This window comes from Parambassis ranga, chromosome 17, assembly GCF_900634625.1.
Source record: "Parambassis ranga chromosome 17, fParRan2.1, whole genome shotgun sequence".
NCBI lineage: Eukaryota > Metazoa > Chordata > Actinopteri > Ambassidae > Parambassis > Parambassis ranga.
This window is the reverse complement of record NC_041037.1, coordinates 3451344-3478105: the sequence shown is the minus strand read 5'-3', so window position 1 is coordinate 3478105 and position 26762 is coordinate 3451344. Positions and strand designations below refer to the sequence as shown.

Sequence of the window (26762 nt, the reverse complement as noted above, 5' to 3'; positions counted from 1 at the left end):
AAATGCTTTCATGGTCGGAGCCCATCACCTCACCTCCACCCCCCCAAAAACACACTCGGCTAATCCCTCCATCCAAACCCCTGGTGGGGAGGAATCTGCTTTAAGGAGATTTGCAGAGGATGGTCTGCTTCTCTCATTCTGAACACATTTTGGGGTTTTACTGAAAAAAGTTTTGTAACTTTAGTTTTGTTTGGGTGCAGAAGTGTCAGAAAAATTCAGCAGTCAGATTTATTCCTGAAGTAAAGTAAACTAAACAGAGGAAACAGTGTGAAGGCAGAAAGAAGTGATTATGTCACAGAGCTCCGACACACACACACACACACACACTTCCAGCAGAAAGGCATTTTGCTCTGGAGCTGCGGGAGATATTTCTGAATACCTCAGAACTACAGCTTATCAGTGCTCCACTCGAGGCTTCGCAGTGCTGCTTTAGTGAAAAAAAAACTGTACGGAGCAATTTGATAAAAATAAAAGTGCATTAAATTCCACTGAATACCCTCCAAGGAGAACATAAGGGGAACACAGCTCGTCTAACCCTCTGAACAACAAGCGATTTCTGGACCATTTCCCACTCCTCCGCACCTCCTCTGCACATCTACAGAAGCAGCATAATCACGGCTAAACACAGAGAACTCAGACATGTCTATCAAAAATAAAATTTAATGGAATCTCACAGGAGAGACCCGTGTCAGAAGAAAACAGAAGTTCTATGTACGATTAGACTGTTAACCATGCACGTCTTTCCAGCCTTCACAAACCAGGCTTTCACCCAGAGGGTCAATCATGGCGTCCTAATTAAGCTGAGAGAAAAGAAGTTTGTGTTTTTACAGATTCTTCTTGGAGTAAATGGTTTATTATTATACTCTCCCTCATCTCACCTCCTCTCTGGTTTTGCCCATTATGTTTAAGTATGTTTATGTTTTATGTTTAACTCACGCTCTGTTTCTCTTTCTTTCAAAAAACATCCCGTTTCCATATTTAATTTGTCCACATTGTGATAAAAGCCGCACTGCTGTGAGGTGGGATGCTGCTGCAACGCTTCACATTTACAAACACAAAGACATGCATTTTTCATAGATTTTTTCGCCATTATTCCCTCATAGTGTTTATTTTCGGATACGCTTTGATGTGGGAACTAAACATCTAAAACCGTTATGCTATGTAACATTTTTTTTTCTTTCTCTCGGGCCTACACAGAGAGGCTTTGATGGGAAAACAAAATCCCTTAAAGCAGTTTGACAATACAAGTGTGAACATGCGGGAAAATCCATGAAATCCCTGCTTCTGAGAATAACAGAGGTTTAGTGTAATGTTAATACTGTAAGCTAACGATCATAAAACTGTGGGTACAGCTGAGGGATGACGGCTCAGTATGATTTTATCCTGATGGGTCATCTATGTTTTTAAAACTACAGTAAGTCTGACGATGAGTTCAATGTTGTGGAAAACAAGCGGCGCCAAGTGTTCATCATCAGATTGAGTCATGAAAACCTTTCTGCATTTTTTTTTTTGCAGCAAAGATTTTCACATGAGTCAGTTAAAGAGAATATAGACATTTCCAATGTGCCTTCAGATTTTGAGATTCAGATAAACAGTGTGTAAAGACAGTAGAAACCTGCAGGCTGGATTTAAAAACCTAACCAATCAAAGTGATGACTAATTACTTAACTTCCCTGTATCTATAAAAACTACAGAAACATCAAAAAAGACATGGAGCATGTGTAAAACTGAGGCTCATCACGCCTCGACACACAGCTAATGATCTGTGATAGCACCTCAGCACCCTCATGCATTATTCTGAGCTTTAATCTAACCCACCTGAGCTCAGCTGAGAATAAAAAAAGCTTACTTCAGCATCTAAACTCACATTTCAACAGCTAAACCTGCCTTGAAAAATGATCAGCACTCTGTGGCAAACTAAAACAAGAACAACCATCGGCAGCATCTCACCTCCACACTGACTGTGTAGTCGGAGCCGTCCAGCAGGGTGACCTTACACTGCATGATCTTCACCTTCTTCACTCCTCTCAAAGGAGACCGGGACAGACGACTGGTGGACGATCTGTGGGACACCTGATCTTCCTCGTGCGGCTCCTGACAGACACAGGACAAAAGTGTCACTTCTAATGATAAAGATCAATTTATATGCAGAATAATCAGTTTTGTTCAGTTTCATTTCACAGGTATGCGCACTGAGATGCTGTCAAGACTTAAAAACGGAGTTTGCAGACGTTTTTACATGAACGCCTCCAGCTGCCCTAAATGTCAAATAAAATAGCTGTCTTTGACAACATCACCAGTCCTGTCACATCTTCTAAACCTAAAAATAGAGACCTGGACCCTGTAATCGGGTCCCACTGAGAAAAGCTCGAGGTGTACCGCCATTTTGTCTTAAAGAGAGAAAATCCAATTTTCCACTTGGCTGAAAACAAAGCCTTTGCTGACTGACTTTTATGCTGAAAAAGAAGCCTGTGGCTGCGAGGCATTTTAACTTCTTACTCACAAAGTGCATGTAATACTTCTTATCTTCCTCTTTAGGCTATGTCCATTATATTGTTCCTATAGAGTATCTGCTGCACTCACACTGTGGACTCATGCACGACCTGCACTATCAGAAAATGAACTTTGCTTTTAAGTGAATACAACAAAAAATCCTGACTGATGAGAAGAAGCATCTCAGACACTTCAGTCATTATGGGCACACAGCCGGAGTGAGCATGTGTCTCACAGGACGGACCGACAGCATTGTGTTGTTGAGTGCTGTGTGTCTCTCAGCCTTGTTTTTGCATATTCACAGAGATCCAACAATGAAAGAGCATCATCCATCACTCTCAGAGTGGCACAGTGTTTGATGTACTGCAGCTGCGGTGATTTTAAATGAGTATAAATCACCTCCGAACCCCTAAAATACATCCTCAACAGAAACAGTGGTTCATCTAAGAGGTAAACATGGCATGATACGAACAGATCTAGTCTAATTTTTTTATTAAAAATGTCTTTAATCACCATTTCGCCACATTTACTAACATTTACTAATTTCGCCTAACACATGGCGAATCTATCCCTCACCTCGCCCTCACTCTGCTGCTCTCTCTCATTACAGCCCATTATAAGCTCATGCTCTATTTATTCTCGTCATCAAACACCCTGTTTTTTTACACTTAATGTTTCCACATCATGATAAAAGCCTGCTGGGTGAGTGGGGCTGATCAGGACAGGAAGTAAAACATCATGTTTTTCAGCAGCTCCAAATTCTGGCTGGCTTTTGACTCCTTAATATTGGATTCTGTAGAATGACAGAAAGGTACATCTGTCACTTACAGGCCTTTGATGTCTGATGAAAGCAAAAATAATAAGACAAGACAGCTCAGAACTAATCCTCACTGTAATGCGGTCTGAGATCCTTCACGTAACAAACATCAGTCAAACCCTTTTTTTTTCTCTTTTGGATTTTGGGATTAGTTCCTGCTGTCTAGGTTGTATCCATAAGAAAAAAACTTCACTTGTGAACATTAGGTTCTTTTAAGCAACACACTTAGAAAAGATGTTGCAATTTGGAGTGGAAACGTGGGATAAAAATGCGCCTTTGTCCCTGCCAGTTAGCTGCACATACCGGTGTCCAAATCTGTAAGCATGCACAGCTGGTTGAAAATGTTTTCCCTTTCAAGTAGTAAATGAGAGAATCAGCAGGAATCTGCCTGACACTGTTTCTCTGTAGTTCTGGAAGCCCTGGAAATTCAATCTGCACATCGATTAGATAGGGAGCAGCAAAGGCTGTTGGGCCAAAAATCTGAAGACAAGCACTTAGTGTTCGGATAACATCAGTGAGCTACCTGGGCCATCGTGGACATGAAATGTACAAGCTGCAGGGAACTCTGTCCTAACAGAGATCACTGCTTTCAACAAGCCAAAGTGGATGCAACATTAAGTACAACAGCTGAACTGAAAGACTCACAGTAAGCCTTCCAGGACAATCAGGCTTAACTGAAACACCCAAAACCACCGAAAGCCATGAGGTTTTACTTCCAACCAACTACATGAGTAACTCAGTTTACTCATTATTCAGCAGCTGTGTGAGGTTCAGTCAGTGAGATCAGCTGAGGTAAAAATGAAAGTGGTTTCTATATCTGTTTTTCCACAATAAAAGCATGCAGCACAGTGGGAAACTAGTTTACTTGTAAACAAAAGCATCTGACGCAGAGTTGTAACCGTCATTGAGGGCACTGAGGTCGTGTCGTCACCGTTTTTCCTCCCCTCTCTCTCTTTTCATTTCCATTTTTCCACACAAAGACACTGTTCATTCAGAGCGAGGGTGAATGGTCTGTAATAGTGTTTGCATTACAAAACCACTAAATGAATGCATTTTACATTATTAGATAATTATGGTGGATTATTTATGAAGAGGCCTGACTGACCTGCTCTTTCCTGGCCGGGGTGCTGTGTCCGGCGGCGGCTGGAAGCGGCTCCGGTTGATTCCGAGGCGAGGTGGGTTCTGCTGCTGCCTGGCTGGGCTGGGATGCTGCTTTAGCCTTGCCCTTCTCCGCCTCCTTGTTCTCCTGTGGCTGCTTGGCCTCCGAGTCTGCACCCGATTCAGTTGTCATGGTAAATCACACTGGAGTGCGGGAGAAAGGAGGGTAAAGGAGGAAAGTCAGCTGACTTATTATGAATTGATGCAGCGTTGCTTTTCAGGCCTGTGTAATGGTAAGCTCCCCCCCCCCTCTGATGCAAATGCAGAGATGTGGATACTGTTTGACAGTAAAAATTAAGTCAAGAGGCTCTGGTACATTCTGAGTTCCCTTTTACCAGTAATCTGAGTGGTGTCAGCAGCTGATGACAGGAAGTGCTTAAACTGCTGCTGTGGCTGCTGTGACAAACAGTAATACAGTAGAAGTTCCAGATATTGAGTGACGGTGCATTATGCAGGTTTAAAAATAGTCTCAACTATGGCTGCAACTGACCATATTTCCATATCGATCCCCTTTTGTGATCCATAGTAAAAGCCTGTTCTACATAGTAATAATCTGCCCACAGAATGGAGTACCGGTTGCATTAAGCTGGTGAATGTAGGTGGTGTAGACAGTGTTGGTGGCCTTAATGCAACGTGTCCATCGGTCAGAAAATAAACAGACCCCAGAATGCTGCACCTGACAAATCAGAACTGAATTCTCACTGAAGCAAAAAAAAAAAAAAAAAAAAGCTGGAGCTGGTGTATATTCATTGAATAAAGAATAGGGAGGCACTGCTCTGAATTCTGCAGTCCTGACAGGGATACCAAAATCTGGGCTTTGTGTTGCAGCCCATACACACTAACTGATCTGACAGCATTGCCTTTGCCAGCAGCTGCCTAACTGGATGCAGCTCCGTGCCATTGTTCAATGTGTGGCATACTGTGCTAACATAGAACTGAAATAAACAGATTAGCCCTGTTATCATATACCTGATCTAGTCAATATCAGAGCTGATATCTGACATTAATATCAGGAAAACTGAAAATGAATTGCAGATTAACCGCAAATATATTATAATATTATATAATATAATAATATAATAATAATAATAATAATAATAATAATAATATAAAATATATTATAATATATTATATTATAAAAACTTTGAAAATGTGAAGCTTAAACTCTGTTAGCTTGCTTCCCTTATTTAACATCTGACATGTATAGATCTATATTTAGTAAGAACATGTCTTGTTCTGTCTGACAAACAAAAAATATCTTTAGCTTAGAAAAGAAAACAGAAGTAAATCCTCAAATTGGAGAAGCTGCATGTCTGCTGACAGAAACATTTATCTATAGTTATGATAAGAGTATTTTAACACAGGAATCCAAAGAATCTGGGCTGCACCAGTACACATCTTTCACACCATGACCTTCTCCTCTGAATAGCAGCATACCAACAGTGACAGATTATGTCCCAAAGGTCTAAAACTGGGTAATGAGAGGAAACATCTAATGACCAGTTTGGACAAACAGAAATGACACAGTACAGATCACACTGGGGGCCCCCCCTGTGCAGACCGAACCCACTGGGATGTGGGGTTTTTGGAGGACACAAACCAGGCGTTTGAGTGTTCTGGGGTTTGTAGTATGGATGCCTGTCATTCTGCTGCTGGCTCTGAGCTCTATTTATAGGGTCGTGTTTACTGCAGCCTGGGAGGATCTCTGACTTCCAGCCGTGGCCAGGGACGGCAGCCTCTGGATCAGCAAAGCCAACACTGCGGCCTGAGGTGATCCCCAAAAATGTCGACATGCTGACTTTAAAAAAAAATGCAACATTTACAAGGGAGAGAGAGACACACAGTGAAACAAGAGGGAAGACTCCTGATGTGATTGATCGGAGACTTCTTCAAAGACTAAATTTGGCCCTCATGACCAAGGTGTCCTGCTGTGAAAAGGCACAGGTGGAGTCCCTGAACTCCTCGTGCCACAACCATCCTCTGATACTGTGTTATCTTCATGTTAACTATGCAAACTGATTCAGTTTTATTCGGCGTTTACACTCATTCTAATGCAGAATGATACGGTTCTTATAAGAAGTAGGGAACCGCTTCTTGAATGCCAGAGGCTAATTCATCTTTGCTAATGAGCAGTGGGTTTGAGTCCTGGTGGAATTACTGAAAATAGGATTACATTAACAAAACCACTTCAGAACAGCAAGTTGTTAAATGGATCCGAATGCTGTTGACTCAAAGAAGCAATAAGTCGGGGCTTTTAAAAGCTTTTAAACAAGTCAGAAGCATTCTGTGAGTTTGCAGCTCCAAGGGTCACTGAATGCCACATGCTGATCACACTGCTTTTCAAGATCAGTAACCTCAGATAAAAAGGCTGTAAAGATTACCAAATCTATATTACAAGTCTTGTAGCCGCAATGAAGTCACAAGATTCCAAATTCCAACCTTGGGTTTTTAAAAACAACGTGAACATCAAAGTGAATTCAGGCAGAAATCAAACTGTCAAACGCTCAGTGATCAGCTGACTGAAGATGGCTGCACAAAGCTAACCTTTGCATCTCTTAAATCCCCCCCCCCCCCCCCATCTTAAACAGGATCTATGGTAGGAGGAGAGGAAAGGAACATCTTAGCACCATAGAAATGGCCGAAGAATACGTTCAGTCACTGGTGACAGGCACTCTTCACAGAGCCACACAACAGCCCACACAGGGGCCTTGTGTGTGGCCCCCACCATACACTGCACACATACATTATGCATTCTGAAAGCTGTATTCACAACTCATTTCATGCTTCAGATTGCTGCCTGTATCCAGGAGGGGGCCGATGTATTCGGTATAGGAGTCGGACGTCTAAATCTAATCAACAGTGGTATTTTCAAATGCATACTCTGCCTCTACTCCTGATTAATCTTGCATAACAGAGATTCACCCTCAACCAGGAAGGTTTTACCATTTGTGGTCATAAACAGCTGGCGTCTGGGAAGTTTTTAAACCCTTTGCCAAGAAGAAACGTTTACAAGCAGCACATCGTATTACTATGCTATAGGTCCTGTTTTGGCCTCAGTTTGGATGAGATGTGGATGTTTTTTTTGTACTCAGGTTATGCTTTCTATCGCTGTTCTGTTCGTCTGGCTGTTTTCACTTTCAGCTGTGACTTTCTTAGATACGTCTCAGATAATGTGGGAATGATTCCTGGAGCGAAAGTGACAGCACCTCCAGGACTGTTTTTGAAGTCTATCACAACCCCCACCTCCACCTTAAAAATGAGACAATACTGTGAGTGAGAAAAAATTTCAAACCTCATCTACAGAAAAGGCATTTAGGCATCAAATGTATCTCCTGTATTTACCATTTAAACAGTGTTTTTTAACCTCTCGTGGGTCTGATTTATAAGGCAACACAAGGAAGAACTATCCCTAAAAATCTCTTTTCTTCTGTGAATCCACAGGTTATGGAAACACACTGTCTGCCTCTGAGCAGACCAATCAAATCACGCTCGGATGTAACAGTAAGGCAACAGTTTGCAGCCGATTCCCATGTCTGCGCTAAAAGCACAGCTGAGGCCGTAGCCACATCACATAATTGATCACTGACACTAAACGCTGTGGTGCTGCCCATGCATGCAAACCTCCATTTTAAGGTCCATTTGTGATTGTAATGCACACTGTTGGACAGTGGCCTACACACACACACACACAGGAGGAGGATGAGCGACGGCCATCTGTGCTAAGTGTCATTAGCAGGAGTACACCACAGCTGGGCCCATCCCTGTCACCCTTTGCCCCCACCCCCCCTGCCCATCCACCCCCAGACTCCCATGCTTACCCTCCCTGGGGGGACTCATGAAGGTTACATGGGGAGGATAGTTGGTGTTTTTTTTTTGACATGTCAGGGCCCATCCCGAGCCTGCTGTATATGATGTGACTGCTCTGTATGGCTGCAGGGCCAACAGCTGTCACACATGAACCCAGCTACTGTAATAGGATACCATGTAGCTGGCCTGGCCACTCAAAAGGAGACACCACATCCCCAAAGTGTTTTTAACTGTCCTGACTCATAAACAAGGAAATTATTGATGTGTTTTGTCAAAAAAAGGGCTGTTCTGTCGCTGGGATATCATTTCTTTTTAAGTATTTATGGACATTCGTTTGAGGAAAAACCGTTTTGACTGACTGAATATCTAATTTTTGAAGTAAACTTTTAGTTTCCCTAATGTGCAGGATCATATAGTCGGCAGACTCGGCACTCAAATTCAGCCTCTCTCTGGCTCACATACATCCTCTGATGCAGAAATCTGGGTCACACAGACGCTCACATACAGACGGATGGAGAAACACTCATGTAAGACTCCCATTGTCATCATAAAAGGTGGACATTCGGGCAGGTATAAAGTGTTCTTCAAATGACATTTCACAGCTTAGCACTGTTTAGCCCAGCCCTTAGCAACAGGGAGGCTTTACACAACCCAGATCTGCTTTCTACAGCGGTGTGTTGAGCCAGAACATTCTCCTGCTCTGATGCAGAACAAATTAAGCATGAGGACTCTTTTAGCCACATAACACATGTTTCATTTGCAACGAGAATGCATGTAATAATCCTTTATGCTAGCAGGCTAAAAATGTGTGAAATTGTAACATCTGTGACTCAGCAAATCATCCTAGGAATGATGTTTTATGATGCCGAGTTGAGGACAAACGAACCATCCCGTCTTCTCTGAGACTTCCACGACAACAGACTCCATAACAGCTGCTACAAAGACATATTTGCACATCTGATGGCTTCATTCAGCAGCCGTTCCACAGGCTTGACATCCATGTTATTGTGAATGCTCTGCTTGACCCCTCACGGATTCAACTGACGGCAGAATTTGGGGAAGGTAGACCGGTCGCATGAAGGTGACTCCAAGCAGAGAGCATTTCTGCTGAGGAGGCCATAAATCTAGATGTGTTTACATTCTTAGCATTACGGTTTCAAACAGCAAGCCCTGCAATGATTCAATAGACAGCACAGCTAACTTATTTTCTTAACTGTGGTCTTCTTCAGTGACACAATCAACACACATTTAGTGTGGCTTGAAGCCAGTGTTGTGTCCCCGCGGTGTCTGACAGGTTCACTGCATGTTGGTTAAAAGTTGGCAGCTCTCAGTCGCACTGCTCCTTTGACAAGGCAGAAAATCTCTTGTTAATGTAAAAGATTAGAACTAAATCTTGGTTTATTGATCAGGAGCTAATAACTTCTTATAGAGGGGCTGAGAGTGGATTAAGCATTTTATGAGATTAGCTGCAGGTAATCAGTAAATCAGCTGTGGCTTCAGTCCTACATGAGGTCTAAAGGGTTAAAATGAATTTGTTTACCTCAGCTGGGGAGGCATACTAACCCTGGTGTTTTATTTTTATACCCATGAGGGCAATACCAGGAGATACCCTGACCCAGAGACTCAAACGAAATCTCTTAACACACACACACACAAAACAACAACACACACACACACACACACAGAGAGACAAAAAAATCAAACTTCCTCATCTGACCTCATCTGATATGATTTTCCCTATGTAGCCATACACTGTGCTAACAGCTAGCTAGCTATGATGGTTAATCTACAGATTATTTTCTGTTTCCTGATCACAATCAAAAAAAAGGAAGCAGATTACCGTAATAAAACATGTGTTTCCTTCCATATAAATGTTTATTTTTCTGTTTTTAATCATGATTATCACAAAAAAATGAACATTTTTAGCTCATCTTTCATATATTTTGGGTGTTCCTGCATCTAAATAAAAGGAGAACAGATCACCTAAATAAACTACATGAACAGACATGAGCAGCAGATTAAATCTACCTCCAAAACAAACAGAGCAAACTACACCCTCAGTGTCTGAAGTATGAAAAACCTGCACACACACACACACACAAAGCCCACAATGTCTCTGCCCCTCAGTGCTGCAACAACAGCTTACTGTGCATCCTAATTAAATTGTCAAGTCAGACTCCAGCCTCCTTTTACATGGCTGCCTGCAAGGATGTAAAGGATGCTAAAAAGGGGATCCGGACCGTGTCATCCTCTGCTGGCCCATAACCACGCCTACCGCACTGCAGATCAAAAACAACCCGAAGAGGGTCGTCTTAATGTGGACACTTCTCTTAAAATCCATTAATTGTCTGCTAATGTGGGTAATGGCTGGAAGGTGACTTAGCGCTGCCCTTCACTGACACAGTGTGTGTGTGTGTGTGTATATACACACACATATATAATAACACTGTGTTGTTTCAGCCACTTTGAAACTGGAGCCTGCTTCATTTTTTTTTTAGCCGATATTCGTGCAGGCTTTGACTTTTAGCTACAGAATAAAGCGCCGCTGTGTGTGCAGCTCATTCAACAGAGCAACCAGCAGCGACACGATGCATTACGATGTAAGAGAAAAATATGAGAAGCATATGACCCGAGTTTCTGACACGGCTAGCCACGTCCACTCCACTTTTTTCCGCCTAGAGTGAACACAGTGAAGGAGCGTTTTTAATGTTAATCATCTGTCATCGGCCGCCGAGCCTGATGTGCTCACTCGACCAGAAGAATAATGACAATATAAGACATAAGAACCCGGAAAGCGCCTCCTAAGAAAAAGCGTCGGAGTAACATTAGAGGAGAAAAGGAGGAGGAAAAAAAAAAAGAAAAGGAGGTTTTATTACCAGAAGGAGAGCGTCCTCGTTCGTAGTGGGCTTCTGTTTCCTGACAGCGGTGCTACTCTGCTGCAGTTCCCCCTCTCCGCCAGCCTATCACGCTCCTCTGAGCGGCTCAGAGAGAAGAATTGTGGGATATCAGCACAGCCGGGGCATTATTTCAGCAGCGCGCGCGCGTGCACGCGCAAAGGAGGGCAATTAATGGCACGAGGTTTGTTGTTTTAGTGGGAAAAGGCAGTGCCAGTCATCTCTATTTAAAGAAAAGTGATTCAATGAAACTGAATCAGCGCTGGAATGTAACAAAGTACATTTACTCAAGTCATTAGGAAGAATTTTTTTTAGGCGTCTGTACACTGTGTTTGGGAGTGTTTGCTCCTTCTCTACGCTGACAGGAGCCACCTAAGGTGATCTGGTCACCTGGACCACGAGGTTCACCCAGCACCCGATGGAGGATGATATCCGAGACAAGCAGCAACCTCCAAGGTTCAGAAATGAAGCCAGGGTGTAATTGCCAGAAATTGTAGTTCACCCCACAACCTCTAGGGTTCTGGGTACCTGTGACTGTGACCGCGAGACTACAAATATGGTGAAGCCGCTGGTGTCCAGAGAACAAAAACACAGAGAAACGTCTTCAGTTCCAAGACAACAAAAAAAATCCATTATTTAAGTAAATGTTACAGCTACATTGGTATCATCAGTATTTGTGTAGTTACTCACCATGGCCTGAAGGGGGAGACGTACATTATACATGAAAGCTTTAAAGCTAAAAGAACCAGTCCATTAATAAATGAGCTGATAAATCTGCCCAAATGGCAGTCATTTGGGTGATGATATGGTACATATCTTGATCATTTTTGTTATTTTAAATGACTTTTTAGGGAATTTGTTTGTAGTACACCTATACTGTGTGTACATATATACACTGAGATAGGCAGATACATCATCATTTTACCAACAAAAAGGTATCTATTGGTCTGTATTTCCTTCTTTTCCAGGCTTTTGACCCATTCAAATAAACACCGAACACTGCATGGTTTTGTTAATTACATGCAAAGCTGTATTTAAAAATCTGAGAAAAACTGAGGCTAAATTTCCACACGATCTGTTTTCTTCCTGACTGTTTTTGGTACTTCTGAAGAGGAACAATATCAGTTCAGCATAAATATCTTTACTTCCCTGTAGCAGCTATAGTTACTTAGCAGATTAATTTTTTTTTGTATAAAATATGTGATGAGCTCAGAAAATATGCTGAGTTGCTCTAAATTAAAATATTGAACACCATTTACAGTAATGAAAATGAGTCTCCATTGACCAGCCACTGCATACATATATTCTGATGTTGTCAGGAGCCATGCTGCTGCTTTCAATACTTTCATCACTGAGCTGAAACACTTCCTCACTGTTTGCACAGAGTCCAGAACATGTTATGATTCTCTCTGAGCATAAAGAGCATGAACACACATCTGCTGCCCTCTTCTAGATATATATATATATATATATACAGCACGTCTGTGTGAGTTCACAAATACAAACATGAAAGCAGAGTTTTTAATTAGAGTCTGGGCTGGTCCCTCTGGAGGATTTGTGGGTTTTTGTGCCTCCTGCCTCCCGGTGGGATCTTGACCCAAGTCGGTCACCCATTTGACTTTTATTTCATGTAATTGCTTTCATGCTCAACTATTATTACCGCGGGCCAACACTTACAGCACATTATGAGAATATAAACACACAAACTTCGAGCTGAAGTCCTAAATAGTGACGTTGACATAGCAGGCATGCTATGCAGGTAGTAGAGGGTCAATGTGAAAACAAGCAGCCTGTAGCTAACTGTAGCACAGCTCATAAATCACGTTCAGTGACAACAACAGTACATGTTTTACATATGGTGTCCACAGCTAACTACCGGCCGGCAAGCAGGCTGGTGTTTAGAACTGCAACAATAGATGTAACTGAATATTCCTGTAACCCTCAATTCAGGGAAGAGTAATAATAGCTGAGGGAGGCTGTCAAACCAAGCCGGCATCCCGAGCCTTAATGTGATACTCCTATTAACCACAACAAGTCAAAAGGATTTGTGTTTAAACACACCCTCAGGTCACCGTACGCTCCCTCCTACACCGCTGGATTCTTTCACTTCCTCCTTCATATCTGGTTTTGAAATCACAGACATTATCATAACGACAAACAACACTTACAGCTCCGCAACAAATCACATGACCACAGCGAGGCCTTCTGTAAAGATACACTGTGCAGCAGGCGGTAACAGCTGTCCAGCCAAACAGTAGTTATCTACAGTTAGAGCAGCCTGGCTGCAGGACTGTCATGGGCTGACTGATCGTCTCAGACGTTGCTCATCAGAGCCTGTCTGGCCGGTGGGTGGTGGCTGTAAATGCAGTAAACAATATTAAAAGTAGGAAATGAAGGGTTACACACCAGCCGTCTCTGCAGGAAATATCAACGCTCATGCTCCTGGATTGATAAAAAATGCCAATGTAGACTAGTTGGATGAAGTCTGAAGACATAAATACGCATGTTTTAAGAATCAGTGCTGAAATACTGCTAAATGTTGAACGTTTAAAGGCAAGGTCTGACTAAAACAAATACTTAGCAGTTCTATTGTATTGATAAACTGTAATAACCTAAAAAATGAGACCAGACACTTTCTCCTTTTAAAGCTAATTGGTCTGATTTTTGGCCACTAGGGGCAAAACAAATGCAGAAATAAACTCCTGGGAAAAGGACATTTATTTACAAATGTCGATACTGCAGGTTTTTATTATATTTTATTATATATATAATCATTTTGTTGCTTTGTAGTTGTGTCAAATCAATATATACCAGTATCACAGAAATATTACATAATACATGTGTTGGGTGATATATATACAGAAATTAAAGATAATAAAGAAGATAATGCAGGAAAAGATGGCTGGAGCAATTTAGAAATGTTGCCACTCCATATTTTGTCCAGCAGAGTGCGCTCCAACTCCAACCACAGACTGATGTCTGATAAATTAGTTTTAACAGTCCTGAGCTAATATTTAATAATATCTAATATAATTCATAAATAACAGAGAACAGGCAGCTCACTCAGGCCTTTATCAGGAGGTCAGTGAAGCAAATTACTGCTGACCAGCCTCATTTTCTGTGTAACAGCCATACACCTGTCCCATTAAGTAACCCTGTGATGTTGTTAAATGTTTAATATTGCATCTCTCTTATAAAACAATGAACGTTGGATAATAAAATGTGTACAAAGACACGTTCTGCTTTGCTGTCTGCTCTTCTCTGCATGTACAGCTCCTCACAGATAAGTCTGAGTGACGTCCACACCGCCTCCGAGCCTCCAGAACAGCCCTTGGTCAGCAGAATGATTAATACCACACAAGACAGACAACATGTGATCTCTGAACTCTACTTAGCTTATGTGGCTGCTTAACTCTTCACTTTTTTTTGCTGCATACAGACACTGAGTTCCTGTGCAGCCCTGAACCCTAACCTTGAACTCAGGTCACCTTGAAATGTTGCCTTTTCTCAGAATATTACCAAGTATTAGCACAAACTGACCTGCTTACACAGGATTTGGCACAAGCTAAGTTTAATCAACATGAATAAATTAGATCATTTCAGATTCGATGTTTATTGGAGGCCAATCCCGGAGGAGGTGTGTATGAATATGTGTATATTCTCACTCTCTAAAATCAGTAACCTTATGAACCTCATTACAGCAATCCAATTTCCAGTGCTGTGGTCAGGGCGAACAAGCTGGCACTTCATCAATACATAATTATATTGAAGCATGTTGCTTACAATACACGGCAAATCACTCATGTGATCCAATTAAAAAAAAAAGGTCCAGCCAGCATTCCCTGCCAACCCAGGGGAGTGAAGGGAACACGATCACTGCTGGTCTCAGAAGACGAGGTCTCTGCACAAACACAGAATCACATTTCCAGTTTGTCTCCTGGGCTTCCACACACACACACACACACACACACACAGACACAGACACACACACAAGTCAGCGTAATCAGAAGCTCGCTACACTAACCTATGTCATCCTGGTATTAAGTCCAATCAGAACTGGCTTTCACTAACTCTCGGGCTCAATGAAAAACCACTCTATTGTTCAGCCCACGAATGCACCATTGACATTAGCGGTAAATTACACCTTGAACTGAATGAACCCAAAGTGAAATCTGCTTTGAGCTGCTCTCCAGCTGTAAATGCCTCTGCTCCCAAAGGGCGGCAGGTCAATCAGCAGAAATGCCAAATTAGAGTCTAATTTTGACACCAACAGAGCTCCCAAATCAACCCACTACCCTGAACACAGCCTCATTTACACCACACCTACTATTAGCATTCATTTCCTTTCATGTAACGCCAAGGGCGCAGACTGATGAGGAATCATTACCATCTAGGAAGCACATCTTATCTCTAAAAAAAAAAATCATAAACGTGGTGTGTATTTCTAACCTTTGGAAAGCCATAGGCTAATGATTTTGCCCTTCGAGTGATTGCAGATGAGGCATTTTGTTAGAGAAAGGGAGGGGTTGAGCATGTGTGGTGGTGAAAAAAACCAGCAGTTCAACATCAGCTCGGCTCATAGAGCTTATCAGATAATCAGTATTTCAATATTTTCAGTGTTGTGAGAGTAACAGATATCAGTTTACACAACAACATCTGAAACTTTACTCCTTACATTGGTTGGAAACACAGAAACGAGACAGACGTAATGATCTAGACTAGACTATACTTCCTGGATGTTTGCATTATATTCTGTGCATACTTGTAGACTGAGCTGACTGGTTTGATGAGGCACAGACAGAAGAGCTCGTAAACAGCATATTACTACAGCTATTGATGTGTAGAGAAGCCATCTTGGATTTCAGTGTTGGGCTTGGTGAGATTTCCAGAGAGAAACCCAACATGTGTTCACATATTTAAGCTAAACACAAAGCTAGTATTGCTTCTTTCCACTCTTTCTGGTCCTGGAGCTAAGATACATTTACCAGCTAATTGGTTCCCATGAGATTTATCTTCTCATTAACGGAACTGTTCTGAACACAATACAGACTTCGATATAACCAAAAGTTCTTGCACATCACCTCATTTGACTAAAGCCTTCACTCTACTATAAATACTCCGCCCAGGTGCCATCACAGGGGCCCCAGCTTTATAAGGCAATGACGGCCCGCTCAAGCACCATCAGGCAACACTGGGAGATAACAATACTCCCAACAAGTTTATCAGCCCACTCAACCAGATTGAGTCATAAGCGTTATCTCCTCCAACCCCCTGAAGACAGCAGCACTGCTCACGTGTTCAGCTCACTGGGACTGACTGTGAGCTGCTGAGGGCTCCACCTGAAGGCACGGACGCCGTGATGAACGGCTTCATTTGCATTTCACACTTTAGTCGGTGTTACAGTACAGAAAAACAGTGAGGGATCAGGGCCTTCCATAGAAACATGTTAAAAGACACTTGATGTAATCTAAACAGTGACACATACACAGTGGGCTGAAAACCTGTATTCGAGGTCAGAGGAGACATCTTCAGATCATCAGGTTTTTCTGGATAAACAAGCTGTAAATGACCAAAGACGCTGTTGTTTTTTTACTTTGGAAAAATTTGTCAGGGTTCTAAGTGAATAAAAATGAAAATAAAAATAGTATTTGCATTAGCTACAGGGACAGAAACTACTTCCATTATTGGATTTCGATGAATAAATCCTCGGCCTCCTTGATATGAGCACTGTGGGAAGGTCATGGGTGTAATCTAATAACTCCCCAACTCGGCTCAGCCCTTTCATTGCAAACATTAGTGCAGACATTACTATTCTTCAACCTTTGCATTTCTTATCACTAAATCCTGATAATGTCAGGGATTTTGCAGAGCGTTCCTTTTAACCTTTGACCTCACAGTACCTTCCACAGCCACACACAGCACAGTGAGTCACAGCTACAAAGAGCAGCAGGTAGAATAACGCCTCCTCCTGCAGCACAATGCCATTGATCAGGAACTAAAGGGACTGTAAAATTCATTTTGATGATTTGATTGGTGAATACTCAGAGATAGGTGTTATCATCAGCAGCACTACATCACAACCACAGCAGGAAGTCTCTAAAAACTTAAGATGACACGAATAAGCGACAGAAATGAGATTTAATCCTGTTATCTCGTCCTGTGGAAACAGAAATCATCTAACTTTCAAAAGAAGGAACAGACGCCCTGATTCTAAGACATCCAATCAATTACAGTTTCAGTTCTATATGTATGCACTCCACTTTAGGTCAGGATTGGGAAATCCCCGGCTGCTCACCCATAATTACAAGCTTCCCGTGTTCCATATTATAGCTGGTATAATATATTATACAGTATATATAACTGCCCAGCCAGAAAGGGCAGATTACCATTTAGTCTAGCATGTCTGCAGCTCCCATGTTTACCACATGAGGAAAAAAAAAGAAAATGCCCAAGGTTCTAAAAAGGAATTCCACCTTAAAAACTCAGAAAATGTTTTTTTTCTATATCTATTCGTCTTAGGAAAAAACGATACCACATAACTTCTTATTTAATTGTTTAATTATTATTCATTTAGAAAAAGCAAGGAAAATGTGTTCTCTAATCAATCTCATCAATTTGTAATATCAAAGATGCTAAAAACAGAAAATAGATTGACCTGAAACAAGTTTCTACCGCAGGTATGATAACTCAGAGTTAATATTTTAAGGGTTAAACTTTCAAATAAAGCCATTTCCACACACTGCTCTATGTGAGCGCTCTCAGACACGTGGGATGATAAAGCTCTGCATCACCTGCCTGTGCCGTTTGACGTACCGAACAGAAAGTTGTGCACACTCAGCTCTTTTAAAGCCAGGTCACAGTTACTACAAATTTACAACCTCAGCGAAAGCTGCCAATCAGAGACGCCCAGGACTGTACCTGCTGCTACCGGCCAATGAACAAGTGTCACAGACTTTCACCCGTCCTTATTACCTGGAGTCCTGAACATGCACCTTCATCATCCAGAACCATAAATGGATGTCATAAATGACACATGAATCACATATCTATGACTGGAGCATTAAATATCAAATCAGACTTAATTACATCCACATGGATATTCAAACAAAGAGCCCGTTCCTCCTTTGATTTATTCTTGTTTCTATTTAAAGGAGAATCTAAGAGGAAACACATGCTGTGACAACTTCCTATTTCCGAACCAGCTGCCTCTGCCCAGCACTTTTGATCAGGTGTGTGTCTGTGTGTGTGTGTGTATGTCTTATGTGTGCGTGTCAAGGAAAACAAGTTGTGCTTTCTCAGCAGTTATGTGAACAACTGAGTTAAGAAACCACCAAAGAAAAGTGCTGATGAAGACCTGACAGAACACAATCAGCACATTCAGACTTCCATCTAAGGTGTGATGGGGAAGATTTTCAAAATAAAGCTGAAGTATCTGTCATTTAAATATATTTCAGCACTGTACTGAACGTGTCCTTCGCTGCTGTATGTATGTGGACGGTCACACTTTCCGCTTTGTGAATGACTTGTACTCACCATGTCACATTCCATTTCAGCAGAAAGGCAGCAAGCCACAGCGTGGGTGGAAATCCCGGTGGAGCCGAATGAGAAATGAGACAGAGACATCAGTGAGTATTGTGTCTTTGTACACTTCACAACTACAACAAATGGCTTTTTAAATGCTGCCAAACACTGTGCAAAACCGACTTCACTCACTGCTCTGAGAGGACTGTGAACGCAACACAAAGTGAAACAAACAAGTGAAGCTTTTTACCTGAGTCTTCGCGGAGGAGACACAAACCGCTCTGGAACACACCAGCTGTGTGTCAACGGAGACCTGAGTTCCCGACCCGGGGCTCGTCAGGGAGTAAAGGACCAGACACCTGTAAGCGCCTGCTTTGGCAAAGCTTCCCAGAGACAGGAGCGAGATAACCCCGCCCCTCCAGCCCAGTAAAAACGGCCCCCACGGTACGTTTAAACGGGCACGCCTACGATCCCCACGACCTGCACTGAGGCAGTGCCACCTGCTGGTCGCTGTCAGGAAGAGCTGGACGTTTGATCATAATCTTTATGTCACATGACCACTAGATGGCCACGTTAGGCTGACAGTAGATCTTACTTATAGTGTCCAAATGTTAGTGCATTAAAGCGCTGGAGTGTTTTATTGCAGTTTAAAAATACTTTTGTACCTTTAAGTCTTTAATCCATCATTAATCCCTCATATGTTGCATGTATAAAACTCTAAGGAAAAAAGTACACTACGTTCTTCAGTGTGTATTAAAATACACAAAAAAGGAAGAATAGGCCTACTCTACTTTTATATGGCTATATTAGAATTCTCTTTCTGATCATTTAAAAGATATAGTGACATCATAAATTATCTGTCTTTGTTATTTAATGTCAGGAGTACATTGTTCTGGTGAAAGGCTGAATAACAACTTTGGTGGGACGCTACTCTGGTGCAGTTTGACTGAAAGATAAACACAGGATGCACAAAATCTTGATTTCTGTTTAGCATCTACTGGTGGTAGTGCTAAAAACACTTAAAAAAAGAGTGCTAAGACTGGAAATAAAGTACAATTTTCAGCTGTGGCAGGGACCAACAAAACCAAGCAAGTGTGATTTATGAGTTTCAACCGCTGCAACTGAATAAAACACCTATGATGAAGTACAGTAGATGCTCCTGATTTGTCCTTAAAAAACTGCAGAGAGGGGGCTGATTGAGTGAGATAAACAACAGTAAACCAGCCGAGGCAGACAGATGACCTTTAAGATGCAGTCCAGAGATCTATTGCATCATAACATCCCATCATACTAAAGCCTGAAAAGGGGCGATTACAGGGGCTGGTTTAGTAAATGATGGTGCCACCGTGCACAAGCCCAAGAGTTCCTGAGGTGGTACAACATGTATTTTCAAACAGTAACCACACATCTGTTTGTAGTTGAAGAATTAAGGGAAAATATGTATATTTAGTGCAGAAACATGAACAAATGTGAATACTTACACACAAGGAATCAATGTGTGATCGATCTTACCCTTTAGATAGATATATAGATAGATAGATACTTTATTAATCCCCTTCAGAGGGAATTTTTTGACTTCCAAATCAGCACATATCCCATTGTAATCCTGACTAAAATTCTTGAACAGACTGTTGCTAAGGTCACTTGCATGTTGCTGGTCTCAGTTCACTTAGCATAACATTAGTAACATCAATACCACTGCAGTACCTCCCTGTAAGGAGATGTACAACTTGAGCACAGGACAACAAAATCCATACAGTCAGGCAGGTTAGCCACACACGTAATCACTCCACGTACTCCGGCTTGTTTCATCTTTTTTTTTTAATTTCTCTAAATGCAAGAAAAAACTATTGGGAGCAAACAAACTATTTTGCATTCATTTAATCTAATATTCACACACGGACACCTATTGGACCCGACAGAGGTGTTACAGTCAAATTTATTCAACCATGAATGCTTCATATAAACAAGTGTGCACAGAGGGAAGACCTCGTCCTTAAGGTCCCGATTCCTAAACCAAACGTCTACCTGAGATTCAGTCCACCTATTGGTCGTGGTATTTCACAGAACAATGCAGAGAAACAAATCTAGACTATTCAGTGTTCTGTGGCATGTGTTGATGCTACAGTACAACATGTTGGACAGCAGTTCTCAGTGACAGTTTTGGCAATTCTACAAGCTACAATGTTTGCCTTACAAAAGAAAACTCATATGATCTGTTCTTTCTTTTTTGTTTTCTCTTTTTTTTGTAAATAAATCTTTACTAAAACAAGTCTTTAGTATTGCTCTTGCTACATTGAAAAAATAGAAAAATTACATCTGAATATTGAGCTGTGGGTGTGGTTTATTTATAAAGAGGCTTGCTCTTGAGTGTTCATGGCTATGTTTCAATAGTCCTTAGCTGCTCACTCTCCTCTGTAACAGCCGGCTTCAACGCAGAAGAAGGTACGAACAAAGAACAAGACATCAAATAGTTTTAAGAGGCTCATCAGCTTAAAAAGCCTTGGATTCTGCAGAGGTGCTGGGTGTTACCAGGTCATCCTCTCCCTGAGCTTCTTCCTCTGCTGCCGATGCATCCAGTGCTACTTCCTTTTCAGTGGCCACTAAAGTGTCTGTGTCGGGGGCTTCGAAGGACTCTCCCCCGAGGTCAGTCAGTTTGATGTAGCCCTTGCTGTTTGAGCGCTCCAGGCGGGGGCAGCTGAAGCGCCTGGCTCTGTCGCCTTGACGACAGGCAGACACAGACAGGCTGCAGCGGCGTGCAGACCCGGGCTGCTCCGTGAGAGAGGTGAGCGACAGCCGTGACCCCATCGCCCTGGCAACAGGTGATGGAGGAAACAGCTGGGTCCACTGTGGTAGAGGCTGAGCCTGCAGCGCCCCCTGTTGGCTAGCCATTTCTGGGGATATGTCCTCATGGCTCATGGGATCAGGTGGGGGTGAGTCCGTCGCAGAGGCCTCCGTCTGCCTGCCGTCCGCCCCGTCAGCCTGGCTGCTGCTTGCCTGTCCTTCCTCACTAATGTTTTTAGCAGCTGCCTCAATAACGACCTCTTCCTCTGAGCGTCCCTCTGCCTTCACTTTCTCCGACTCCTCCACCTCACAGTTGTTCAGTTTGATCACAGGCAGGGTGAAAGCATTCACAGAGGAGGTGACAATGGAGGTGGTCTCCCACTGTCTGGGCTGTGGCGCCTGCTCACTGCTATTGCTGTAGTCTTTGTAGATGCTGTAGACAGTGTCTGTGAAGGTCTGGACATCCCTGGACCAGCTACGTGGCCTGCTGGCCAATGAGGCACGTCTGAATACCTCATCTCCTTCCAACTCACCCTGGAAACTGAGTCCAGTGGAGGGCCAGGAGCTGCGAGTGAGCATCCCACTCGCAGGGAAAGAACCCGACGGGCCCTCGGCACTCCTCGACTGAGTATAGTTCACCAGGCCGTTCAGAGGGGAGTACTCTTTCGAACGTATGCTGTGTAGATCTATCACTGTGGAGTAGATATCTCTCAGGTTAATAATTTTAGTTTTCTTGTCTCGGTTTTCATGGAGGACTGCGTTGGCACAGATAAAGAGAAAAATACCGATTCCCATCACTAGCGGTCCAAAGACTTTAAGATTGTCAGAGTACAGGTAGTTATTCAGGAAGTCACAGAGGAAGCCACAGTGAGGTGATGGGTCGGGGGCACTGCTGTTAGAATGGCTCTGGTTGAAGACAGACGGCGGCTTATCTTGGGTCAAATTAGAGGAAACAGGTGGACTTCTGGAGTAGCTCATCCTGTTAGCGAACGCTCCCATTCTGCGACGCTCCTGGTACTCCTGCTGGTTCTGGCTGGGCCAGTAGCCCAGAACAGCCATGGAAATCCCAACAATGAGAACTACAACTCCAACAGCAGCCACCAAACCAGCCAGGGAGCACAGGTTCAGCTTCCCCTTCACCACCACCACGTCGTTCTTCTTCTTTTTTTTGGATTTCCGTTTCCGCTTGTTTTCTGCTCGGTTTTTAGACCGGAGCGAATCCTGGCGCCGATTCATGCGCAGCAGGCCACCTGTGGCTATCATGGCGGCAGCGATCAGACAGCAGGCTCGTCACTCAGTCTGAGAGAACACAGAACAGAGCAGAGGACAGGATGTTCACTGTAGTCAAACAAGCAGATGACACAAAATACGATGATTTAATTTGGAGATTACACTTCTAATCCAAGTTTATCAGCCTGGATTATCAACCATACACCACAGAGGCCCAAAATTCACTTTGGATTAGTGTCATTCTGATTAATATTCATATAAAAACACAATGTCAACCAGAATGCAAGGGGCCTTAAAGGAACAGTTCTGGAATAGAAACACGTGTATTTTTGTTTTATAGAAAAACAAACTTGAGCAAACAACCAGTTTGACTTAATTACACACAGAACTAAAAGCACGGGGAGAAAAGAAAATCTGAACAATGACAGAATCATACAAATCAAACCAGTTTATGAGGCTGCTTTGACCTAACCTGCGCACGGAGCCACTGCCAGCAGCCTCTCAGCTGCTTATCCTGGTGTGTAATGCAAGGTAAAACACTAAAGCACTGGTTAAACAGAGACATCTATGGAAGGCAGCATAAAGATGAGGTTTTCTTCACAGCAGTATCAGGGTCAAATGGGTTCTAACAATGACCTGGAAAAGGTCTAAGGGTCGGGTGTCTACCCTGGCTTTATTGGATCACTGTCGATCGGAGGTGGAGCTGACCTGGTGATATCGAATCCACCCTTCACACTGAAAACAAAAGGCTGTTATCCAACAGAAGCATTAAGCTTATTTTGCTTTACAGCCTTTTAGCGTTCATATTAAGAACACCGGATTTGTCACGGGAAATCATTTTTCAAAGAAAAGGAGAGTAGGGGCTTTATGGGGGCTGACTTTTGCCCGGGTGTCTGCAAGCTGTTTTATCCAGCCCTGCATCAGAGATAATCCAACAGGTAGAGTGCACACGCTGCACTAATCCAGCTAAAGGCAGATGCAATATTAGTCATCAGATGGGAGACTAAACCTAGAGATAACATCCATCTGCTGCGGCTGCGGCGGCTGGATCTACAAATACGATGATGTAAGCAAAACAGAGACAAATACCAAAGTTGACAGCAGAGAACAAGAAGTGCTATTTGTCTATATTCAGCTGTGCCGGTGCGATATGAAAATGTAATTTGTCCAGACAGGAGGCCAGAAGGCATGTTCTCTCCACTTCTTCCTGCCTCTCCTCTCTCTCTACCAACAATCTCTTCCTGCTTTCCACCCAAATCCACTTCACCATCAACCAACGCAGCTGCGCTACGAGATGACAGCGTCCATCACACGTCACACAATCAAATATCAACTATCAGACAAATGTACACCGCCTCAGCTGCGCACATTTGTTTTTAGTTTTAACTAAAGCTGTGTCCAAAATGCAGCCAGCAACACTTATCATGATTACAGACATCTGCTGATACACTTCAGCCACACGTAGTGAATAACAATCAGAGGATAAGGATGATTAATTAGTCAGATTCTAGCATTCCCTCCCTGATTGTGCCTGTGACACCATCTTTAATTTGACTAATCATGTCTAATTGTGTTTGACTCAGGTCTTCATGAATAACTTATTCCACAAATTCCTTTCAGAGCAGCAATTAATAGAAGGTTTTTCAATGGTTGCTCTGGGTGCTGGTTTTAAAATACAGATGTATGATTATAACAGGCACGAAAAGTAGAACACAGAGAGAGAGAGAGAGAGCTCTGCACCTGAGCTTCAGCAAACACCGCACCGGTACTCATCTGCTGTTTATAGCGACTTTCTATCTCTATCACATCCAAAAACCACTCGAATGCCTCCCGGGCGAGAGCAAGTCGACCTGCACTAAAACTGATAACGCGTAGGCGGACCTCTCTTCTCTGTGTGTGGGGAGAGAAGGGCAGCGGTAGCGTGGACCAGAAGTGGGTGTGGACAAGTCAGATTGTGTCTCTGTCTGCGGTGCTGAACAGGAAGCTGCCTCAGTTTTTGTCTCCTAAAAGCTGCTCGTCTGACAGGATGTAGATAGAGACGAGGAGGAGGATGAGGATGAGGAGGAGGAGGAGGAGGAGGAGGATGGTCTTTTAACGCGCACTCCGTCCGGAGCTGCGGGGGCGCATTTTTTTTTTTTTCGCGCAATGTTGCATGAGTAATCGAATGTTGACATTACGGCACATCTGTTTCCCTTCTGTTGGAAAATCCCGTGAAACAAATACGAGTTGCTGCCGCTGCTGCTGCTGCTGCTGTGGAGCGTGAGGCGCCCTGAAAATGTCCAGATCAGCCGCGGCGGCGGCGCACCTCGCTCCAGCTCCAAGCCAAACAATGCATTTTTTTAGAGGAGGAGGAGGGTCGCAGGCTTGCAGAAAGATGACAAACATCCAAACCAGTTTTATGGCTTGATGAAGCCCATGCTTTCATAACTAACATCATAGCAGAGCCAAGCAGTAAGACATACACCACCAACGTCTCCACTGCAACTTACAAATCGGTATCTAATGGCAACGTCGCGGCCATAAAAAAAAGTTTAAGCGGATGATCAGACGCGCGTTTTGCCATTTTCTGCATATTTCTTCCATGCATATCTCATTTGAAAGACGAGGCACCAAAATATGTGAGAGAAATCTCACGAATAAAAGTGTTAAAGAGCGCAGTGCTCCAAGTCCAACGCCTTCCTCACACCACAACTCCTCCTGTCCGTCGATTTATTCAAAAGACTCAAACTACACCAATCGGTGCCAGAATTAGAGAAAGAATTCCCACTCCTCCATCTACCTCGACACCCTGGAATCAGACTCTTTTAACGCGAAAGAGACGCGGGTAGGTGGAGTAGAAGGCGCAGCAGGAACTGTTTCTGATGAGGAAAAACAAAATAAGAAATAAAAAAAAATCACGCGTCTCTTACCAGAAATGTGTGGCTTGATAATCAAACATCTTCTAAGGCGCACTCCTCGTTCAGCGGTACATGTCGTGGTGCGCCACTTTGGTGCCAAGGCTGGAAGAGTGGTTTCCAGTTGAACGCGGATTCACAATAGACCGGCAGGGGCGGGCCAACCGCATTTCCATTGGTGCTGGTGATTATTGGGCAACGTGAGAAATGAGGGCTGCTATCATCACGCTGTGTGTTATTACCCCAAACACTTCCAGATTTGTTTCTTCCTTTCTAGAAACTGAACACTCTGCAGCGTGCTGGTGTGTTTTTAATGCCATGCACTGCATGCTTTCTGCACCGTGCTTTGGAAACACATAAGGACACGTGGTAACTGATGTGCATGTGGATACCTCTAATCTGTATGAGACAAATGTAATGCTTTGTAAATTACTATGCTGTGGCTTTCAGTTTGCACAGTACAGACCTCAGTGTACTTGGGTAAAAAAAAAGGTACATTTAAATAAGCCAGATTCACCTTCTCTCACTTCATGTTCCCTTCCTCTCCATACCTTCCCCCCTTGGGTTACATTGCTATAATTGCTTGTATCCTGTGTCCCCCGTGTTTAACAAAATTAAATATGACAGAGTCCAGATGTGTTTTAGTGAGATGAAGACAGCATAAGCAGCAGCTATGCACTGGGCAGGGGGGAACATGCATAACAAAGCCGACGCTCCAGAGAGAGTTGACTGCGTATTTATGACCCAGAAATGTGTTTTGTTTATGGCATAAATTAGTGGAAGGAAGAGAGGAAAAACTCCAGTGTGCATGCCGCAGTCAGAGTCAAAGTACAGGCGGACATAGGGAATAATCCAGTGAGGAATGGGGGGGTGGGGGTGGGGGGGTTTATAGAGCTGTGTTTAATCCCTGGAGTTAACCGGTGCAGTGTATAGGTCTGGAGGTCTGGAGCAGCTTTCACTGTAAGCTTGTGCAAGATAGGAAGATACAGTGACACACAACAGATGTTTCTGAGCTCCTGACAGAGACTTACAGTGTCTAAACCCTGTAAGTGCAAACAAATGTTCCAAAATATGACAAAGAAAAAGACAGCAGCTGCAAAATCTCTGACATAAAACGTGTCTTAACAGTCTATTACAATAAAGAGAAATATTTGATCTATACTG

General features: G+C 43.0%; 2 protein-coding genes across 6 annotated transcripts in view; both read right to left on the bottom strand.

Moving 5' to 3' along the window:
• The window catches only part of LOC114450212 (protein 4.1-like), a 34130-nt gene extending 22841 nt beyond the window's left edge, over positions 1-11289 (bottom strand). For all 5 annotated transcript variants that reach the window (XM_028428216.1, XM_028428212.1, XM_028428214.1 and 2 more), the window contains exons 1-3: positions 11152-11289; positions 4416-4612; positions 1951-2094 (exon numbers count right to left, since the gene is read on the bottom strand). In XM_028428216.1, the coding sequence (XP_028284017.1) occupies positions 1951-2094; positions 4416-4601 (330 nt within the window). In that variant the 5' untranslated portion in view covers positions 4602-4612; positions 11152-11289. The remainder of the gene's footprint in view (positions 1-1950; positions 2095-4415; positions 4613-11151) is intronic.
• Positions 11290-20609: 9320 nt separating this feature from the next.
• LOC114450054 (transmembrane protein 200C-like) lies at positions 20610-25702 on the bottom strand. The gene is made up of 2 exons (XM_028427958.1): positions 25614-25702; positions 20610-22773 (listed from the first exon to the last, which is right to left on the bottom strand). The coding sequence occupies exon 2, from the start codon at positions 22735-22737 to the stop codon at positions 21184-21186; it is 1554 nt and encodes a 517-aa protein (XP_028283759.1). The 5' UTR covers positions 22738-22773; positions 25614-25702; the 3' UTR covers positions 20610-21183.
• Between the last annotated feature and the right edge of the window lie 1060 nt (positions 25703-26762).

What these genes read in the sequence shown, in the direction of transcription:
- LOC114450054 (XM_028427958.1), bottom strand. Translation starts at nt 22,737, where the DNA reads ATGATAGCCACAGGTGGCCTGCTGCGCATGAATCGGCGCCAGGATTCG.